We start from the raw sequence: 17962 nt of genomic DNA on the forward strand, positions 1-17962 counted from the left end.
ACAGGAGTACAAGGTGACTATCACATATGACAATGAGACGCACACTATTTTAAATAATTTTTAGTTATGTACTTCTACTAGAGTACAACGGATTCATGTACCATCCGAAAAGGTACCATTCGGGAAGTAAAAACCCGTCCAAAAAATTAAACATAGAGAAGTAAATTCTAAATTGTCAAATAATTCCGGGTGACCCACGAGAATTAACTTCTAAGATCATGCGTCCATTTTGTACATTAATGGATCACAATAATTTATTGATCATAGGATCATACGATCCTTCAGGGATCAACTTAGACTCTATGAATCTTTTCGATCAAATATTCATAACCGATGGTTTAGACTAAAAGGTGTCAAATAAAAATTAGTGCTCTAAGTGTTTACCTTCTGGGCAAAACAATATTGAAAATATGCACTTTTATTGTGTTCAAATACTCACATTTGAGATATTCAAGATTCAAGACTCATGCCATATAATTTTATGATAAAAATTAGCACCATCAATATGCATGAATTTGGACAAATAAATCATTTGACTTCCAAAACAGAATTAAGTCAATTTGATATTAGTCATATAAATTGTCGTAGTGCTATTATCATATAACTAGTGCTATGAATTCGCCTTCTGGGCAATGCTATGTGTAAAATTCATGTTGTAACCACTTGTTGATCATGACAATCCTACAAGGACTATCGTATAATAAGTATATAAATCAATGACTTTAATTTTCATCTGGGCAAAACACCCATTAAGATTTATAATAAATCTTAACATATATGGCCTATAGCAAATAATTGTTATGTCACATTTTCTTCTATGATATACACATAGCCATATTGCATAAGAGAGCAAATTGTGGCACAACAATAATTGTCATGTAAGAATCAGTAGTGTCACAACATTATATATTTCAATTAAGCTCTCAAAAAAAATTAGGCATCAACATGATAGACATGCATATGACATATTATTATCTTAAATAATAAGCATAGTCAAAATTATCTAAAAAGACAATCACTCATCTAAGTTCAAGTAATCTATGCCATTTACCACATTTCAGTTTATAATTTGACATGGTATAACAACATTATGTAATATGATTGTATTGCCTAATAATAATAATTTATTGACATAATTCAAGGCAATAATATGAAGTGCATAATCAATCAAGTAGGCATAGATGATGTAGCAGTTTTAATCAAGTAGGATCAAAGACAAAGTGATGAGTATATTTTATACCTTAATTTAAATAAGTTTTATTGGTTAATTTTATTATTTATATTTTATATTTCATTATTATTAGTATATTTTGTTATATTAGGATTAAATAACTTAGTTAATAAATTTAAAGTGTAATTAAGTTTATTAGTTATTAAATTGAATTATAAGGTGAGTGGGTTCCATTTTGCTTTATCCCTAATTACACTTTAGTTTACTTCATATGTTTGCTGCGCTGTACGTTCATATATTATATTTATGCTTTTGTTTTGTTTCGGCAGGTTGCGGACGCGAGACGAAAAGCTAAGGCGCTAGAGAGATTTCAACGGATTCATTCGCGGAAGATTTCTGGAGGAAATTAAACAAAACTTTTTGAGGATGAAATTGAAGAGAAAGATGCGGTAAGAACCTGAATTCTAGGGAAGCTTGTTGATTTGGAACCCTATAAAAGGAGAGCTATTCTGATGTATGTTGGCAGATTGTTCCTTTCATATTCTTATATTTTAGAATAGTTTTCTCTATGTCTAGCTAGATTTTCTTAATCTGATTCAAGGATTTGAAGTTTGAGTTGTGAATTTAGGGAGGTTCTATTTCAATTAATTTGTTGGATTCATGTACTTCCTATGCTTTTAGAGTTAATTTTACAGGAAGATTAATAATGAATTAAATTGACAACTTACTTTGTTATTGTTTTCCTATTGCTATTTTATGAGTTTATGATCCGTAATTGTCATAAACGATTAGACCGAGTAGCTTGTATTAATTATATTGCTGTGATTAGTACACAAAGGACAGGAAGACTAAGTTGCAGGTTGTAGCTATCTCAATCTGTGATTTAGGCTTAGTTATTTTTCATTAAAGTGTAATGATGTTATTGGGTGAATATGGAACGCTATCGTCCCCAGTTCATTCAATAATAGTAGTTGGTTCGAATGCTTGGTTTGAATCAGTTAATTCAGGGAGATCAAAGGCTAGTATGGCTATCCTAATTAGTCTTTAGCTAAGTACTTGAATCTAACTTTAATTTTTAAGAGCCGATGATCTGAGTCACATCTTTAAAATTCATTTCCCCTTGAATCAGAATTCAACATCTCTGAACTCGTTATTAATTATTGTTTATTTTATTTATTTTATTTATTCTTCTCAAATCCCCCAATTTTCCCTACTTTGAGTCATTTTATTTTAATTAAAGAAACGAAATTCATTAGTTCTCTTGGGATTCGACCTGGTCTTGCCACTACTACAAATTAGTGGAGTGAGCCAGTATTAAATTTGTAGGGCTTCGACAACCCTGCCACAAAGCTCGCTAGAGTATGGTCGAAACTCTAGCATGATTTTCCAACCTTTGATTTGATTCCACTGTATTTCTATGCTAAGAAGTGTACTCCCACAAGCTAATTTTGCTTTGATACTGGGTTTATAATATGCATACGCACATATACATACAAAAAATTAGTCATAATGCATATGTTATCAGGTTCTGGAAATGGATAATACAAACACACATATCCTTATTAGCATGGTTCAAAAATTATCAAACTGGATTATGTTCGCTGCCTCATTGCCACGACTAAGTGGATACTTAGCCAATTAAGAGCATTAACACTAGGACCACTAACACTTTGTGATTCATTAACAGTGGTATTCATATTATCAAGACCAGAAAATCAGAAACAATAGCACTGTCACCAGCAGGAACACTAAGTACTGGTAGTGTGGTTTGAGTAGCTCCATCAAAGGTCCTATGACCAGCCAAATTACCAAAGGTAGGCCGATTAGGAACAATGATTTCATGTGTTCTATGACCAGCCAGATCACTTTGAACCAGCCGATTAGAAACAATTGCAGATGATAAGCTCACCACACCAGTACTTTAAAGTGTGACCAGAAAATAGAAGTACCTTGAAGAGCCCCAATCTCCAACCTTAGCAATGCAGCAGGCCTGCAGCAGCCTTGGGCCAGTCCCCATCAGTCCAAGACTCGTACGACGCATACCTTTGGACCCCTGGTCCGGTGTGCAGCGACGAAGCAGCAAGACGGAGCTATCCCTGGCGACTGTAGCTTCTTTCAGGGGCGAATTCCTCCTTCGAATTTCGACTTCTCTTTTCGGTTGGCGGACGACGGTGGCCCTGCCACCATCCCTGACTTCATCAGATGACTTCGGCGATAGATCGCGATCGCGGTCTAGTTTCGACCTTGGAGGCGCCGACGACTGTTCAGGATGGCCATGGGCATTCTCAGTCCCTCGGAGTTGTCAGTGAGACTCATCGGAGTGCTCGCCCACCACAATTGGGTGGTCGGACTACTTTTGCGATCAATTGCGAACAAACCCTAGGTTCGTCGGAGGAGTCTCCGGTGCTCGTTCAAGACGGCGATGGGGGCTATAGATGGGCAATCGACGGGTGGAGATGATATTTGGGATATGTTGCGATCAAAATACGCCAATCACTGTGATAATCGCCGGCCTGGAGCCTCTGTTGGTTAGAGCGTGTACTGATAATGTGTTAAAAGAATAATTAGAACAGAGAAATAAGAGAGAGAGTGAGAATCATGTCTTCATTCATCTGTACAACTTCCAATACACATACAATACATATATATAATACCAAATAATAATGGCATACATAATGACACATTAATATGTCTGTTACAAACGTTACAAAATAATGGCCATCATTAATATTTATAACAAACTCAAATATTAATACGGGAATTATATGTTAAAATACTACTTGTATATATACTACGAAGTACTACATAATTTAGCAAGGGACTATGTTAAACTATTCATGGGTGAATGTCCACACTCATCTATCAGTTACTCCGTATTAAATAACGATTTCCATGGTTGTCTAGATGTGTACGATTTCATTAATATGTGATCATATCTTTGATTAACAAATCAACAACAGCTACCGCTTGTTAAAATGTTCTGCCTATACTCTCTATTGCGATCGAGAAATGCTAATGTCAATATCTATATATCATATTCAATTTATGTTTGTTGGAGGCTGGTGAAAAGTCAAGTAACGTAGTCTAACATCAAGTATTTAGGGTATAGTTGGACTGGGGCTTGGAAGATTAAGTCCAGGTCACTGCATCTAAAAACTAAATATTGCGGTAAGAAATTTTTACATATTAAAAATTTCAAGTTACTCTTTTGATGAATTTATCATAAAAGCAACTTCAAAAAATTGACATCTTCTTCTATCTCAGAAGTTCTGATTTGATTACCCTTATTGCTTAGTAATTAAGAAAAATTTGTACACTATAATTTAATTATAACCATTTAATTAATCTTCAATATTATCAATAAACTTATTATAATCATGTCACTTTCAACAAAAAAAACGTTAAATTTTTACTACTACTTTTCTCACAAATTTAAATTACTTATTTTTTTTATTATATTGATAATAATCAATTTTATTTAATATTTGAAAGGAAATAGACAATTGGGTGAATGAGATATAAAAATTGGCATCACGTACAATAGAGACAGTACATATCATTTGAAGGCTCCAAAATATTTTACATACACATTTATCCTTGTATTTTAACAAACAAAATACAAACTCTATCACTAAATATGCAAAAAAAAAAAAAAAAAAAAAAAAAAAAAAAAAAAAACTGAAAGTTGGTGCTAAAAGCTAGCTAGTTTAAACCTTACGAAAACTCATACTGAGATTTGTTAAAGAGAGATAACCGATGCCGGAATAGAAACAAAGCGATACGATTAAAATAGGTCTGTAGAAAGAATGTAAAGGTGCTATGGTGGCAGGCTGGCAGCTACCCCCACGTGAATGCAGTTACCGCAGTAAGGACTGCGTACATGACCATAGCCCTGCTGCATGCAAAATATCCCGGGACAGATTTGTAGTTCTTGATAGATGAGGCTTTTGCAACCATCACAATGTATAAAAGTATCGACATAATAGACAAAATGAAAGCAAGAAAATCGAAAATAAGAAACAAGTTAAATGGAGAACTGTGTAACAACAATGGCGTTCCTTGTGTTTTTCCAAGATTGCTGTTGTATCCTCCTGGAACTGTTAAACCAGCTGTAAAGGTCACGGTAAAAATCAATGAAGCTGCAATTATGTTTGTTCGACTTGTTTCTACCATAAAATGAATATCCTTTTCTGTAGGAACATCACTATTCCTCTCTTTCCTACTTTCTGTAAGATCACTTTGACAACCAATTTTTCCACCATTCCTTACAAGTTTCCAACCCTGCCATAATGTTATTCACTAGTTACCACATGTCACAATTCTTTTTAGTACATATATGGCATGATGATAATTTGAATTAAATATATATAGCATGCATAAAATAATGATATAGAAGTAGTAAAGTGTACTTACTAAGAAATACTTAGAAAATGCCCACTTTCTGTTTTGGAAGATCATGGCAAATGGAGTTTGGTGTTGTTTATTAAAGACCAAATGCTTCCACATAAGACCCTGCATAGCAACACGTTTCAAAGGGCCACAACTACAAACCGATAGAAGGGCCAACGGTGTGTTGCCATCCTCGTCTTTCACCTCAATAAGGTTGTCTGCTTGGGGATACTTCAAAACATATTCTATAACATTAAATCTATGTCCCAGTATTGGTTTGTGAAGGAAATTTTGGAATTTGCTATTAACCACCATCCAACAATCTGGGAAGCAAATGTTTGATATCTATTTCATCATTTCAACATTGTCATACCTTGCTGCTGTGTGAAATACCGTGGTCCACATATCATCTTTGCCTACGCGATTGTAAGCTGAACAACTTTTTCTCGCAAGAATCATACGAGCAGCTTCATTATACAGGTTTGTCACACAAGGTGATCTCCTTTTTCAATACTAATTCCGTGCATCTCGAGATGGATATATATTAGTGATACAATTATATGAAAACACTACTTATATTATGTTTGGTCAGGAGGCCACAATTGATGCAGGACAAGAGAAACCAAAAGAACAGGAAGAACTCAAACTTAAAGGCTTTCAATAATAGTCAAAACTAAACTTCTCAATACAAATTAAAAGTCTGTTTAAATAGACAATTAAGAAAATAGATGAGTTGCAAATATTAAAAGCATGCATGGAAAAAGTAAAATAGTCATAAAGAAAATTACAAATATTGAGAATATTTAAAGCTAATTCAAATTTCCAATAAACTAGCCACCAAACCACATGTCTCTTAGAATTCATGTATTTAACCATTATTGATTCAATTCATGTACCGCATCAAACACTGTGCTGCATGTTGCAGCGCTCCACGGCCGCCAACATTTTATGCAAAACATACTACGAGGGAAAGATAACAATCATGCAGCAGCCTTATTGTCTTTGTTATTTGCTCAGAATAAGAAAAATGAAAGTCCGTTACATTGTGCAGTGGAGAAAGGCCATGCCAATATAGTCTCTATCCTCATCAGAGCCACCAAAGAGTACATGGATGTTGAATCTGGTGTGGGACTGAGGGAGATGATACAAATGACAGATAATGTGATGGATATGGCCTTGCACAAGGCCGTGCGAATGGGCATTTGGAAGTCGTGGAGAAGTTATTGGTTGAAGAGGATGATGAATTTGTATATCCTCCCAATAATGTTGGGGAGACACCCATTTACATAGCTGCAAGGTTAGGATTCGTGACTGTTTGCAGCAACTCCTGAACAGATGTAAAAGTCCTACTTACAGTGGACTGTTGGGTCGAAATGCTCTTCATGCAACTGCATCATTAATGTCTTCCACAGGTACACCTATTAAACCTAATTACATATGTGTGTAATGCAAATTAAATTTTTGGACTCTTTTACTTCTTTTAAATACTATTAATTAATTGGTCTTTATGATTAGAAAATTTTGAGTAGATTATAGATAGAAATCATAGATAATTTATATTATGCACTAGGGATCACATAGCATTATGGACCCTAGAGTGAAATGACGAGATACTTTATTTCATATCACAAGATAAAAAAAAAATCACAACAAATATTATATATTTACTTATTTTTCAAATTTGATTTAGGTACATAATTTGTGTTCATATGCACGGAATTTACACACAAAAATTAATAACATAAGACACGATTACTAATTTGTTTCATATACAGAATTCGTACACTTAAAGTACTGAATTTCACAACATAAACACATGCACATACATTGGAAATCATATATATATGCCATTGTTGATGCGGTACATGAATTGAATCAATAATGGTTAAATACATGAATTCTAAGAGACATGCGGTTTGGTGGCTAGTTTTATTGGAAATTTGGATTAGCTTTAAATATTCTTAATATTTGTAATTCTCTTTATGACTATTTTACTTTTCCCATGCATGCTTTTAATATTTGCAACTCTTCTATTTTCTTAATTGTCTATTTAAACAGACTTTTGTATTGAGAAGTTTAGTTTTGACTATTATTGAAAGCCTTTGAGTTTGAGTTCTTCCTGTTCTTTTGGTTTCCCTTGTCCTGCATCAGTTGGTATCAGAGCCAAGTTCCTAGGCGACAACCGAGATAGTGGCGTAGCCCTCTCCACTTGTCACGACGACCCAAGATGGCACAAGGCGGTATCAACAACAAGGGTAATAACCCATCCTTCGGCGGTGACCGTGGAATGGATTGCCTTCCGACAGCTTTTCAAGTACATGGTGAGAATGTGAATCGCGAATTTCAAGAAATTTGTAGCATTCTCACGAACATAAGCCTTCGGTTAGAAGGTAATGGCGCAATGCCATGTGTTATCAATGACATGAATCTGCCAACAAAGCATGTGGCCAGAAGTCGGCAACATCTCCAATACCATCGACTACCAACTTTTAATGGCTATTTGGACACAGAAGCCTTCTTGGATTGGTGTTCAGAAGTTGGATAACTACCTTAGTATGTTAGAAGTTCCTGAAAATAAGCAAGCAAAATATATTGCCAGTATGCTGCGTGGAAGAGCTATGTCATGGTAGGAGACTATTCAGAACTACAGAACAAGACAAGAGGACGTGTTATGGATGAGAGCATGTGAAATTCCAACAAGCTACAATCAACTTCAAGAAGCTCCCAAGCCACAGACTGCCGTCAAGGTTGAAAAACAACTAATAATGTCAGTATCTCCATTATGGACATAAGGTAGAACTTTTAATATGAACTTTCAAGCTGATAATCTGTTGACTGAAGTTATTCCAAATAAACACTCCCTTCCCCCTACAAGAGCACTTGTTGAGGTTAACAACCAACCTACGCATGAAAACAATGCGGCTCACTTTCATCAATTTCAATCTCCACCACTCACACAAGAGGCTGAGACTAAGAAATGTTTGAAGAGAAAAGAACCAGACTACTATACAGATGAAGGTTGGGCTCAAAGATCCTTTGATCTTGAGGATGATAATATCAAGGAGAGAGAATATGATTGCAAAGATGATTTTGAGATTGCTAAGGAAGATGATGGGCATTTGAGTTGTGTGGTTAAAAGTTTAATGTACACAACCGATGAGAAGCAATCCCTCCAACTTAAGAGCATTTTCAAAGAATTCTATCAAATTTATGAGAACACTAAGAAATTAGTGATCATAGATCTGGCTGCTTTTCAGAAACAATCTAGGCATGCTATTAACTTTATCCAGCTGCTGCAAAAGTGTTATGGAAATATAAGATCTGAAAATATAACAAGGGGTGTTGTTGAAGCTCCAGATGAAGCTATGGCTAAACTTATGCTACCAAAGCAAGGTATAACGCCCAGTCTAACAAAAGGCAGCGTAAGAAAATTTGTAGAATGGGTGAGAAGGTTATGGTCTTTATTCATAAAGATCCTGTGTTCACGAAGACATTTCACAAATTGAGTGCTAAGAGGTATGGGTATTTTAAGGTTCGAAAAAAAACAAATGATTGTGAAGACTCATCATGACTTTATACTCCGGTGAAGTACCACTGTATTTTGATGACTCGAGGACGAGTCTTTCGCAACCACAAGAGAATGATGCGGTATATGAATTGAATCAATAATGGTTAAATACATGAATTCTAAGAGACATGTGGTTTGGTGGCTAGTTTTATTGAAAATTTGGATTAGCTTTAAATATTCTTAATATTTGTAATTCTCTTTATGACTATTTTACTTTTCCCATGCATGCTTTTAATATTTGCAACTCTTCTATTTTCCTAATTGTCTATTTAAACAGACTTTTGTATTGAGAAATTTAGTTTTGACAATTATTGAAAGCCTTTGAGTTTTAGTTCTTCCTGTTCTTTTGGTTTCCCTTGTCCTGCATCAGTGTTCCCATTTGGCATAACCTTGAAGCCATCGTCTTCCACCGCGGCCGCGCTTTGCTGCCCTAGAGCCTTATAGTAATCTTCAGGTTTATCCTCCACAGCTGCTTTGTATAAGGCCAGCTTCATTAGATCAATGCCTACAGCCAGTCCCATTTGAGCACGTACTACTGTATGTATTAAATTAACTAAAGATGGTTGATGTTGTAAGAATGTTTGTTGCCTCTAGAAATTAATAATGTACAATGAATTGAAGTGTGTAGACTGAGTGGAGGATGATAGATATATAGATCAAATTCGGAGAGGAGTTGGAAAGTTCTTGGTATTTGCAATGAACCGTCCTAGCTTTATGGGGGTTGAGTGAATGAAGAGTGCCACGCTCCTAGAAACTAATGTAAGAAACAAAATCCTGTGCTGTGTGATCTTTGCCCCTGGATATTTCCATTTAAATTATAAATGTAGTTATATAGTTGATATATGGTGCGGTGCAACAATTATTTCCCCTTAATTATCTCCAAAATAGATAATTTTACTCTAAGTGCTAGACATCCAAATTCCAATATTTTTTTTTTATTATAAGGAATGGGGATACCCAACATATACACACTATTGCCTCAACTGAGGTTCGAACCTACACCTCCCACTTAGGGGAGCAACCCGATACCAGTGGAATATTTTAAAAAGGGAAAATGGCTAGTCCCTGAATTTTACCATAATGTATAATCCAATAATGTAGAATGGTGAGATGTCATAATATTGAATAATGGACACTGGGAATATTTATTCTGATAAATCTGAATGTTAGGGTGGATATATTTTATTATGTTATAATTAAATTATAACTATTTTATATTTTACGCCTCAAACATGGTTTTTGAGTGAATTCCATTTTTGGTTCTACTGTTATAGGGGTCATTTCAATTTTAGTCCACCATAATTATTTTTGTCACATTGTGTCCATTATTATTAAAAGTGTTTCAATTTTAGTCCACAAAAATTTTTAAAGTGAGCTAAAATTAGAACACTTTTAATAATAGTGAGCACAATATGACAAAAATAATTATGATAGACAAAAATTAGAAAAGTCATATAACAGTAGGACCAAAAATGGAATTCAATCTTTTTTTTTTTTCAAAAATTAAGCATTAAAGTAAATGAATAGTTTACAACTTCAAATAAATAAAAATTATATAAAATATAATAAGACACATACATTTGGTCTTGTGATCTGATTTGTATGATTGGCGACCGTGTGTGGAAAGACATTGTTCTTGAGATCAGAGAAAGAGAAATTTTAAAAACTTGAAAAAATGATTACAGAGAGAAATTTAAAAAACATTTTCAAGAAACTGAATATATGCAATCTTAAGCAAATTTTTACATTTGTCGTTTTAAATATGAAAAGTACTAAATGCCTAATAGAAGGTCCTATTAGTTAATTATCTCCGATATTCCTGCTCACTTACGATCTCTACAATGGCGGCGCCGTTGGGGGCCGCCGTGCCCCCTCCCATACCACCGCGCTCTTTCACGGACGTACTCTCTTCTGGCTCAGATGAAGCGCATGTCCGACCTCTGGGTAGATACAAGGGCATGCCAGCGGTCTCATTCTCAGATGAAGATATTCACCAATTTGCTCTTCGCTTCAAGTTTGCGCTAATTGGCAAGTTTACGAAAGGTCGCCCTTCGATGGCATCATTCCGAAAGTCGTTTGATCTTATTGGTTTCGGTGGAGCGTTTACTCTGGGCCTGATTGACCGACGCCATGTTCTGATTAATTTCGACAAAGAAGAAGATTTTCAACGTTGTTGGCTACGTAAATCGTGGGCGATACAAGGATTCAATATGAAGGTTTTTAAATGGACCCCGGACTTCCGACCAGATGTGGAGTCTCCAATAGTTCAAGTTTGGATTGCTTTAGAGGGGCTACCAGCACACCTACAAGATAAACGTGCAATCTGCTCAATCGCGAACCTCGTTGGATCACCACTAAAGGTTGACGCCTCGACACTTGCCCACAACCGGCCCTCGGTTGCCAAAGTTTGCGTAGAGTTGAATGTGCTTAATCCCATTCCTGAGCATATTTGGATAAACAATGGTTCGTATGGGGGATTTGCTCAGCCCGTGAAATATGAGTATATTCCTCCTTATTGTCAGACCTGTCGAAAATTTGGTCATTTACTCGCTGAATGCAGAGTTGGCCAGACTCCTCCATTGGTTCAAAAGCAGCGCCAAGATGGTGATTTTGCCATTCCCAATCAGCCGAAGGCACATGTTAATCAAAACTCTCAGTTGCAAGCAATCACCACCATTGTTCCGCCGCGGAAATGTTGGCGACCTCTCGCAGTCCAGCCTCAAGAGGAGTCGCAAAATCGGCAGCAGCAGGAACTAGAAACCGGGAGTACTATGGGTCAAGAGCAGTTGGGCTACCCGACAGTGTCGCATCTGGCCTTTGCGGATGATATTATAATATTTGTTAATGGAGGTGTGAATTCTTTGAGAAATCTGTCCAAAGTTTTGAGAATCTATCAGCAGGCTTCAGGGCAGAGAATTAATTTTGATAAAAGTTTTTTTGTCACCTCTAAACATTGTAATTTGCGCCGCATTACTGCTATGGAAGGGGTCCTGGGTATGAAACACTCTTCATTGCCTTTTCGATATTTGGGAGTGAATCTTTTTCAAGGCCGCAACAGGTTAATTTTTTATCAGTATACTTTGGAGAATGTGGATAAGAAGCTCCAAGGTTGGCAGCGCAAACTTTTGTCACCAGGAGGTCGTTTGATTCTTATTAAGCACGTTTTGACATCTATCCCTCTTTATACAATTGCAGCCGTCCAATTACCTCGCCAAGTAATTAAAGAACTTGAGCGAAAGTTTGCTAGAATTTTTTGGGAACTTATGAGGGTAAGCCTAAGTTTCATTGGGCTTCTTGGAATAATATTTGTTTGCCTACGGATGAAGGGGGGTTGGGAATTCGGAATATGGTTGCTGTTCGGCAGGCTTGTTCGGCGAAGCTCTGGTTTAACTTTAGGTGCAAAGGTTCTTTATAGGCTGAGTTCATGACAGTGCGTTATTCTGAGAGCTCTAACCAGGCTACTGGGTCTCATATATGGCGCCGTATGTTGCAAATTTCTGAGTTCGTCGATGATTATATTCGTGAGGTTGGCAATGAAACTATTTGGACCCCGTCTACAATGGGAGATTTTACGTTGGCATCGGCATATGATATGCTTAGACCAAGGATGGGTTCAACACTCTCTTCAAAATGTATTTGGGCGCCGGGTATCACTGCGAAGTGCTCAATATTTATGTGGAAGCTCCTCCGGAGGTACTTGCCGTTCCCAGATTGCCTAGAGAGGTTTGAGATTTGTCTACCTTCTATTTGTCCTTTTTGTTTCAATGCGAGTGCATCTTTGGAGCATTGTCTTTTTTCATGTACTCATGTTTTTGGCGTGTGGCATAGATTTGCTCTAATCTTTGGATTTTCCCTCGATAATGTTCGGTCGGTAAGAGCTGCATGTCATAAATGGTGGTTATCAGCTTCGCCAAGGACTGCTACGGGTTTTTTTTGCTACCTCATCCCTTGTCTTATTCTTTGGGTGGTGTGGACTTTCTATAATCCTGCTCTGTATGATGGTATTCCATTCTCCTCTATTGCTGCTATTTCCAAGATTAAAAAAGAGGCTTTATTGGTATCTTTGGTACATCATGTTCGTAGAAGTGGTTTATCGGATCAATTCTTGGTTGCTGAGGGGATTGTTGCTACATTTGCCTCCCCTCCGAGGCGCATGGTGACTTGGGTTAAGTGGCATAAACCACCTTCAGGGCGTCTCAAGTTAAACACTGATGCATTATTTTCTACAAATGGAGCGGCAGGAGGGGCATGTTTGAGGAATTTGGCATGCTTTCTCATTGCGGGATTATCTTTTCCATTGCTTGCCTCCTCGGCACTTGAGGCGGAGGTATTGGCATTAGATTTTTCCTTGTGTTGGTGTGATATGGCATCTATGATACCGGAACATGTTGAAGTTGATTCTCTTGCACTAGTTTGTTATGTTACCTCGTATACAATATTGACCCCATGGAGAGTTCGTGGTGCACTTAGTCGGATCCATTCGCGGTTGGTTTCTTGGTCATCTTCAATTGTTCATGTTTACCGTGAAGCTAACCGTGTTGCGGATGCTTTAGCTTTAGAGGGTTTTCTTTGCTCATCGGCTTCTGTGTTTTCTTCATTTGGCTTGTTACCAGAATCTGTCAAATTGGCCCTTTTGTATGATTTCAGGGGCTTTGCTGCTCCGAGATTTATTCGCTCATAATAAATCTACTTTGCTTAAAAAAAAAGTACTTTTCAGAAAATTAAAGCTGAACGAAGTCCAGAATGGCAGCTAGCATGACGGCAACCGATTTCATAGTTCTCCTTCTTTTTTTTTTTTTTTTTTTTTTTTTTTTTTTTTTGCAAAGATTTCGTACGTTTTGCAAGGCTCCATTATCATGAACAATTTACTTGACTTTGTCAACGACATGTATCCCCCCAATAATGCTCTCTGTCTCTTCCCCGTAATTGAGAAAAATGAATATATATATATATATATATATATATATATATATATATATATATATATATATATATATATATATGTTAGGAATATAGCGGAATAATTCGGAAGCGAAGAATCGAAAATTGAGAATTATAGAAGTTAAATAATAATAAAATGACAAAATAAATTAATAAGGATAGGAAAGTTCGCAAAAGGCCAGCCCTCGATGGCGGATCTTCGAAAAACTTTCGATCAAATTGGCTTTGGTGGTGCTTTTTCGCTTGGCCTGATTGATCAACGCCATGTGCTCCTAAACTTTGATCATGAAATGGATTTTCAACGGTGCTAGCTTCGAAAGTCCTGGTCGATCAGGGGCTACATCATGTGGATTTTCAAATGGACTCTAGATTTTCGGCTAGATATGGAATCCCCAATCGTTCCTGTTTGGATCGCCTTTGAAGGTCTCCCGCCTCATTTGCAAGACAAGAGGGCAATTTATTCAATTGCCAACTTAATTGGAAAACCTTTGAAGGTCGACGCATCCACTCTTGCTCATAATCGCCCTTCCGTGGTGCGCGTCTGCGTAGAGCTCAATGTCTGCAACACCCCCCCCCCCCCCCCGAAGCAAGTTTGGATCACTAATGGCTCATAAGGGGGATTCGCACAACAAGTCAGCTATGAATACATCCCTCCCTACTGCCTGGGGTGTCGCAAATTTGGCCACTCTCAGGTGGACTGCCGGAACATGCAGATGACGCTGCAACCTGAACCCCGCCGGGAGACTGCAACAGAGACGCCTCCAGCTGACCAGCAGCCTCTACTGGTTCCTCCAAGGAAGAGATGGTGGCCTGTTCAAAGTCCGGCCGAAGAAGAGCATGGGGACGGCTCAGCCCCTCAGAGTACCGCCCCGGTTCTTGATACGGAGAGCGCGGCTTCGCCATTGGCAATCCCGGAGGCTAATTCCTCTCTGGGGAGGGAGCTTATTGATGATCAAGGAGTCCGTGCAATGGCTCATTCGAACTCTCTGCCGGGACATCTATCAGACGGAGATGATATACAGAATGCCCAGGCTTTCTCGCAGTCTTTGCTTGACTCTTGGAAAGCGGATAGCAGACTGTTCGCAGCCAAGATTGGGAAATCGCAACCTGACAATTGTGTTGTTGTAACTAAGAAGAAGATCCGTCCCAGGAAGGACTACTCTGCGCTTGCTCCATCTGTCACCACCAGGCTAGCAGCGGGCAAGATCGCTAGAGTTTCTTTCTCGCACCGGTTAAAATGAATTTGCTAAGCTGGAATGTCCGGGGTCTTCTTTCCTCACGGCGCAGGCTTAGAAGGATAATCCGACGTGAGCACATTAACTTTGTTTCGATTATTGAACCGTGGCTTGATGCTGATCAGTTAGACAGGTTTGTTCGAGAATTCCACTACTCGGGTGGTTTTGCGTCCAGTGAAACCAAAATCTGGTTGCTTTGGTCAGACTCTTTTGACATCGAGGTTGTGTTAGACAGTGATCAGTTTGTTCTCTGCAAAGCTTGCTACATCTCGTGGGGTTTCTCCTTTGATTTCATTGCAATTTATGCGAAGCATACCAGAACAGAAAGAGCTCTTTTGTGGTCGCAGCTCGCAGCTTGCCTTACGGATTCTTGGCCAGTTCTCCTGGGAGGAGACTACAATGTGATCTCACGCATTTCTGAATATAGAGGAACCGCTATACCGGCTGTGGGGTGTATTTCCGACTTCTCGGACTTTATTGCTGACAATGAGCTACTTGATCTTGCCACTCTCGGCAGTCAATACACTTGGCATGGTGTTCGAACGGCTGGGGCAGTTTGGAAGAGGCTTGACCGCTATTTGATGAATGCTAATTTCAGAGATTATTTCACGGAGGTGCGAATAACTGTTATGGCCAGGACAACTTCGGATTATTCGCCAATCCTGTTGAGTGGTGCCAACACAATGGTGTCTTGCCTAAAACAGTTCCGATTCCAGAATATGTGGATCACTCACCCGAGTTTCATGGATACTGTCAGCCTAAATTGGAATCAACCAGCTGAAGGATGGGGAATGCGTGCTCTCGCCTTCAAATTAAAAAGACTCAAACAGGGCCTCCGTTCTTGGAACCGAGACATTTTTGGGAATGTTTTTTACCGCATCAGGGATTTGGAGATCAAAACTACAGAGGCTGAAAATGCTTTTGATGAAGAGCCTTTGCCCGTCAACCGTGAGTTGCTCCACAAGCTGCGAGCGGATCTCCTTCAGGCACTTAAACATGAGGAACTCTACTGGAAACAAAAGGCCCTGGTGAAATGGCTTAAAGATGGGGACTCTAACTCCCGTTACTTTCATTCTGTGGTTAAGAATATGCACCGAAGGTAGCGCATCAGTGCTATCAAGAATGGCACAGGCGAGCTCCTTTTGACTCAATCTGCTATACAGGAAGAAACTGTCTCTTTCTACTCTGGGCTTTTCTCGGCAGAGGACAGCTCCGGATTGGAGCCCCTTTTACAGTACCTCCCAACGAATCTGATCGGTGCAGACATCGCTCTTCTAACCCTACCGGTCTCACGTGAGGATCGGAGGTTAAAGAAGCGGTGTGGAAGTTGGATCCATACAGCGCAGCTGGCCCTGATGGTTTCTCGGGTTTTTTCTTACGTAGCTGCTGGGACCTTGTAAAAGAAGATGTTTTCGCGGCGGCCCTGGATTTTTTCTCTGGAGTGCCTTTACCACGCGCAATGGCAAGCGCCCAGATTGTTCTTCTCCCCAAAAAGGATAACCCGGGAACCTTCGCGGATTTTCGGCCAATTTGCCTCTGTACCTTTGTCAGCAAAATCTTCACACGTATTATCACCTCTCGGCTTAGTTCTATTCTGCCCAAAATTATATCAAAGGAGCAAGCGGGGTTTGTTGAGGATCGGAGCATCCAGGACAATGTGTTGTTGGCTTTTGAGCTCCTTCAACACATTAACAAACGCTGTCGGGGCGCGAATGTTGCGGTGAAGCTTGATATGATGAAGGCCTTTGATCGGGTCTCTTGGCCCTTTCTACGGGCTGTTCTGGGCAGATTTGGGTTCCCTGCGGCTTTCATCAACCCTGTCTTGGGCAATCTGGAGGCCACGCGCTTATCGGTCTTGGTTAACGGGGTTAGCTGCGGCTTCTTTCAACCAACGTGGGGGGTTAAGCAAGGCGACCCGCTCTCCCCCTCCTCTTCATTCTTGTTTCGGAGGCCCTTTCACGCTCTCTTGTGTTGAAAATGGGCACGGGATTACTATCTCCGTATTCTACGAGGCTGGGATGCCCCATTATTTCTCAATTGGCATTTGCAGACGATATTATTATTTTTGTTAATGGATCTTCAAGCTCTCTGAAGGCTCTCTCAGATATTCTAAAGCATTATCAGACCGGGTCTGGGCAGAAAATCAATTACAGCAAAAGTTTCTTCGTCACTTCTAAGCACTACTCTACGGAAAGGTTATCCACAATGTCGCGTATTCTTTCTATGCAACACTCGTCTTTGCCTTTCCGATACCTGGGGGTGAACATGTTCGCGGGGAGGAATAGAACACATTACTATTATCACCTACTGGAAAAAAGTAGACAACATGCTTCTTGCCTGGCAACGAAAGTTGCTATCTCTGGGAGGAAGATTACCTCTAATTAAGCATGCCTTGGCTATGGTCCCACTATATACAATGGCCTCCGTGCCTCTTCCTAAGCAGATCGAGAGATCAATTTATTCAAAATTTGCTAAATTTTTTTGGGGAACCATTGATGGTAGGCCGAAACGGCACTGGATGGCGTGGAAGAGGGTTTGTCTGCCGACTGACGAGGGCGGCCTGGGTGTCCGTGATCTTGCAGCCATCCAAGAGGCTTTTTCAGCAAAGCTCTACTTCAATTATCTAAGAGGGGGATCCTTGTGGAGTTCCTTTATGTT

The 17962-nt window shown here is 38.8% G+C and overlaps 2 protein-coding genes across 2 annotated transcripts; one reads left to right on the forward strand and one right to left on the reverse strand.

Moving 5' to 3' along the window:
- Positions 1–5008: 5008 nt before the first annotated feature.
- LOC109178659 lies at positions 5009–6014 on the reverse strand. Its single transcript, XM_019328196.1, has 2 exons — positions 5585–6014; positions 5009–5452 (listed from the first exon to the last, which is right to left on the reverse strand). The coding sequence occupies exons 1-2, from the start codon at positions 5873–5875 to the stop codon at positions 5009–5011; spliced, it is 735 nt and encodes a 244-aa protein (XP_019183741.1). The 5' UTR covers positions 5876–6014.
- A 9292-nt stretch (positions 6015–15306) lies between these two features.
- On the forward strand, positions 15307–17689 carry LOC109178660. The gene is made up of 4 exons (XM_019328197.1): positions 15307–16403; positions 16508–16597; positions 16688–17171; positions 17399–17689. Exons 1-4 carry the CDS (start codon positions 15307–15309, stop codon positions 17687–17689), a joined length of 1962 nt encoding a protein of 653 aa, XP_019183742.1.
- Positions 17690–17962: the final 273 nt, after the last annotated feature.

Source organism: Ipomoea nil, unplaced genomic scaffold (genome assembly GCF_001879475.1).
Source record: "Ipomoea nil cultivar Tokyo-kokei standard unplaced genomic scaffold, Asagao_1.1 scaffold0865, whole genome shotgun sequence".
Classification (NCBI taxonomy): Eukaryota; Viridiplantae; Streptophyta; class Magnoliopsida; order Solanales; family Convolvulaceae; genus Ipomoea; species Ipomoea nil.